Source organism: Entamoeba nuttalli, assembly GCF_000257125.1.
Source record: "Entamoeba nuttalli P19 unplaced genomic scaffold asmbl_5815, whole genome shotgun sequence".
Classification (NCBI taxonomy): domain Eukaryota; phylum Evosea; order Mastigamoebida; family Endamoebidae; genus Entamoeba; species Entamoeba nuttalli.
The window spans coordinates 1-4177 of record NW_008577694.1 but is presented as its reverse complement, the minus strand read 5'-3'; the positions used below and the strand labels follow the sequence as shown (position 1 = coordinate 4177).

Sequence of the window (4177 nt, the reverse complement as noted above, 5' to 3'; positions counted from 1 at the left end):
TGAAAATTTTTAAGTTCCAACGTTTTTGTTTGTTATATTTTTAGATTTTCCTTTTTAATAACACAAATCATTACCAAAAGTAACAAAAAACATCAAATTAATTAAAATTATGTCAAAGTTTCCAAATCAAATTCAGTAAATGGAGAACATGTTTTGGGTACTTCTTTAAGATTAGCCTTATCCCAATCAATATACAAACGTAAAGCATTTTGGTATTCAATAATTGAAGATTGACAATAAAGTTTAAGAAAAGAATAAGGAAGTGTTGTATCACCACCAATAATCATTTTAACTTCATTTAATTTCTCTTCAAGACTATCAAAAATAATCCGATCAATATCTTCCATTTTAACACCACGTTTTAATTGTTTTTTTATTAGAGAAGATTCATTTTTATCAAATTTACTCCAATTAAGATGAGACCTTCTTATAAATAAGAATTTATACAATATAAAATGATGAAAGATTTGTCTAACAGTATTATTCCAATGGTTAAATAATTTCATAAACCATTTATCAATCAATAAATCTTTAAATAACAATAGTCGTGCTTTACCAATAAAGAAAAATGATGCATCATATAACATAGATAAAGTATTAATTATTAATTGATAATGGTCAGTTTCAAATATTTTATTAATTCCTTCAATAAACACTTCAATTTCAAATTGTTCATTACTCATTCGTTTATGTTCAATTAATATATTAAACCATTTTCCTAATAAACTTACAGCAAGATCACATTGACTAATATCATATCTATTAGTAATATCAAATAAGTGTTCAATCATATAATTTACTACAGTGGGATAGTCTATAAGTAAACTTCTTTTATCATTTTCACTCATAATAGAGATAGAATGATTTTTAGGAAATTCTAATCTCTGACAAACATATGAATTAATAAATTCTTCTAATCCATAAATTTCACCATAATCAATAAAATCATCTTGTCCTTTAATGGTAAAATAAATAAATTTAATATAATTGAAATAGAAAGACATAAAAATATCACTATTTGGACTTAATAAATTTATCCAATTTAAATTTATTCTCTTAAATTTTTCACTTATATCTTCTTTACTAATTGATTTAATAATTCTTTCCATTTCATCAAATCCAAAAATTCTTGGAAACTTTCTTTTAACTTCCATTACTTCTTCTTCTGACATACATTTTGAAAATGCTATAAGATTGGTATTTGTTCCTTTAACTATTTTTAATAATTGACTCCGAAATTCTGGAATTTGAAAGAACATAAATGCAAGGTAATGTGGAAAGAATTGAATAAATAATGGTGATACATTGTTCTCACAAAAAAATTCATCTTCAACAAAAATTGATTCCCCAAGTTGGGATGAAAATTGTTTTTGTTTTTTTGTCATAGATTCATCTTTTGAATTTTCAACATCTTCCATTGGTTTAATCAAAACTCGAGATAATACTGACTGTCTTCTTTCTTCATTAATAGAAACAGTATTCCCTTCTACAGTTTTTAAACTGGCTTCAATCTCATTAACGATAATATCTTTTTGAGTTAAATTTTTACCTTCTTCTTTACCTTCATTTTCTATTTCAAAACTATCTTCGTTGATATTTATTTTTCCATCTTTGTATTCCTTTACACTAATCTTAATTGATTCATTTGAAAATGCTGGTTCTTCTTTTTTTTTCTTTTTCTCTTTTGATTCTTCTATACTTTCTGTTGATGGTTTCTTTGGTTTTAAGACAAGTTTCATTGAGGCAAATAATGTAAATTGTTTTGAGGTTAATATATCTCCAATACAAAAAAACGTTTCATACGTTAATTTTCTTAGGTCTATTGCTCTTATTAAAAATTCATTTCTATTGGATTCTTTAAGAGAGGGATTATTTACAAGAAGGTGATGTGGTTGTACTTCACTTCGATTAACCAACATAATAATAAACTTATAAAAAATATGAGGTATTATCATTTGATCTACTTCTTTTATTATATTAAGTAAAATGCTCCATATATGAATAATATTATCAATCATATTCAATTGGTCTTCAATAGAGTCAATTTTAATTTGGAAATTTAATGAAACATACATACTATTTAATTCTTTTTCTAACTTTTTTATATACGTTTTCAAAGCAGATTCTTTTGTTGGAATAGTTTTAAATTCTTTCTCAAAAACAATAGCCCCCTTTTTAATCATTTCAACTAAGTCATGATATGACATAATTTTCTTAGTAGTTTTTAAAGACCTTCCCATCTTTCTTTCTGGTCCTTTTACCTTTTGTTTAATTTTAAAGTTTTCTTCATTTTTTTCTTTATTACTATTTTCCTTTAACTCACACGTCATATTAATTCTCTTATTTAATTTTTGATATTAAAACAATATAATACTTTTTAAAGAAAAATAAAAAATCAATTAAAGTTTTTTATATTTCTTTCTTCTAATATTTTTATTTTTTCTTTTCTTAAAGAAAAAAATTAGTTCTCAGCTTTTACGTACTTATCATTATAATTAGCAATTGAAATAATGACAAAAGCTGCTCCGATTATAAAAGTAGTGTCTACTTGTGTTCCAAAAATAAAAATAGAACATATTGTTGTTAATACAATGGCACATCCAATGGAAAATCCTTTAACAATATTATCAGCATATGTCATAACTAATGCCACAAAAATTCCTCCAACTCCTTGAATAATAATTAATAAAATAGTGATATATGACCATCCACCAAAGAACCCATTATCAAGTATTGATTTACCATCAAAAATGAAGGTAGATAAAAGGGCAAATCCACATCCATAAACGCATAACTGGATATTTCTTTCCCAAATATTTAATGGCTCAGTTCCACTTGTTTTATTTTTCAAGATCTTTTCCATATAAACACCACTAAAACCAGAACAACATGCCATTACTAAACTCAAAACAATTCCAAGTAGGTTGTTTTCAGTTTCATTCTTTTTTTCACTTGAATAACGGTTTGTACTAATCTCAACAAGAATTACTCCTGTAACTAATAAGGCCAATGCTCTCCATTGAGCAACTGAAAGCTTACGTCCAAGGAATAGTACTGAAAATATTGCAGTAGTAAATACTTTTAACTGAATGATAACAGTGTAAACAGCTGCTTGTGTATTTTGAAGGATAATATAAAGAAGCATATTTTGAATAAAATAAATACAACCAGGAACTGACGCAACAAGGGATGTTTTAATTAAATAAATAACATGCTGAAGTAAGTTCTCCTTTTTATGAACAAATTTTAACATGACCAAACAAATTAAAAATTTTAATATTTCATTAAATACAATAGTTGATGGTATTGAGTATGTTTCATGTAATACACCCCTTGAGTATCTTCCTAGAATTGATTGGATAACAGTTTGACAACACAATAAAACAAGAAAAATTAAGCTGACTACACTTGAGTTCATTTTCTTGATTAAAAATTAATAAGATTAAATTTGTCTTTTTTATCTTTCGTTTTGCTCAATTTCCACTTTCTTCTTTTTATTTAAATGAAATAAAGTAAATTATTAGTTTTTGGTTTATATTGAGTGGTTTATTTTTCTATCAATCTTTTATGTTTATGTTTAATTTACATATAATTTAGATGTTAAAAATTTATACATATTTTCTAATTTCTAAAATAATGTAAATAATGTATTTTAGGCAAATACAACCTGATTCTAAGGTAACAATATAGAAAATATAAAATTTACTTGTTTTTATTCAAAAACTGATAAATATGTGAAATTTATAATAAAGAAAATTTTTACTATTTGAAATGTCAAAATTTAGGAAATAAAATTTAGATAAAATTAATGGAATTTTATATTAAAAATATGTAAAATTTATAAAAACATTAAATTAGAAAAAGTTAATGTATTTTATAGTAAAAAATAACACATTTTCTCTAAGATAAAAAAGAATAAAAGTTAGAAGAATATTACATAAAAAAACTGGGATTTAGTCAAAATTTGAATAAGAAGTTGTTAATTATTTTAACTAAACTATACATGATATATATTATAATAAAGGAATAGAAAAAATATAACCCTTGGAACTATTTCAGAAACTAGAATAAAATGAAAAAAAAACCATTTAAAAAAGAAGATGTATTTAAAGATAACTGAAAAAAAATAAAACATCTTCTCTAAGTTATGGCAACAGGAAAGAATAAGAAGTATAAG

The 4177-nt window shown here is 24.0% G+C and overlaps 2 protein-coding genes across 2 annotated transcripts; both read right to left on the bottom strand.

Moving 5' to 3' along the window:
• Nucleotides 1–107: 107 nt before the first annotated feature.
• Nucleotides 108–2240, bottom strand: ENU1_139790 (hypothetical protein; the record flags this gene model as incomplete). The annotated part of the gene is made up of 1 exon (XM_008860287.1): nt 108–2240. One exon carries the CDS (start codon nt 2238–2240, stop codon nt 108–110), a length of 2133 nt encoding a protein of 710 aa, XP_008858509.1.
• A 221-nt stretch (nt 2241–2461) lies between these two features.
• On the bottom strand, nt 2462–3418 carry ENU1_139780 (UDP-N-acetylglucosamine transporter, putative; the record flags this gene model as incomplete). Its single annotated transcript, XM_008860286.1, has 1 exon — nt 2462–3418. One exon carries the CDS (start codon nt 3416–3418, stop codon nt 2462–2464), a length of 957 nt encoding a protein of 318 aa, XP_008858508.1.
• Between the last annotated feature and the right edge of the window lie 759 nt (nt 3419–4177).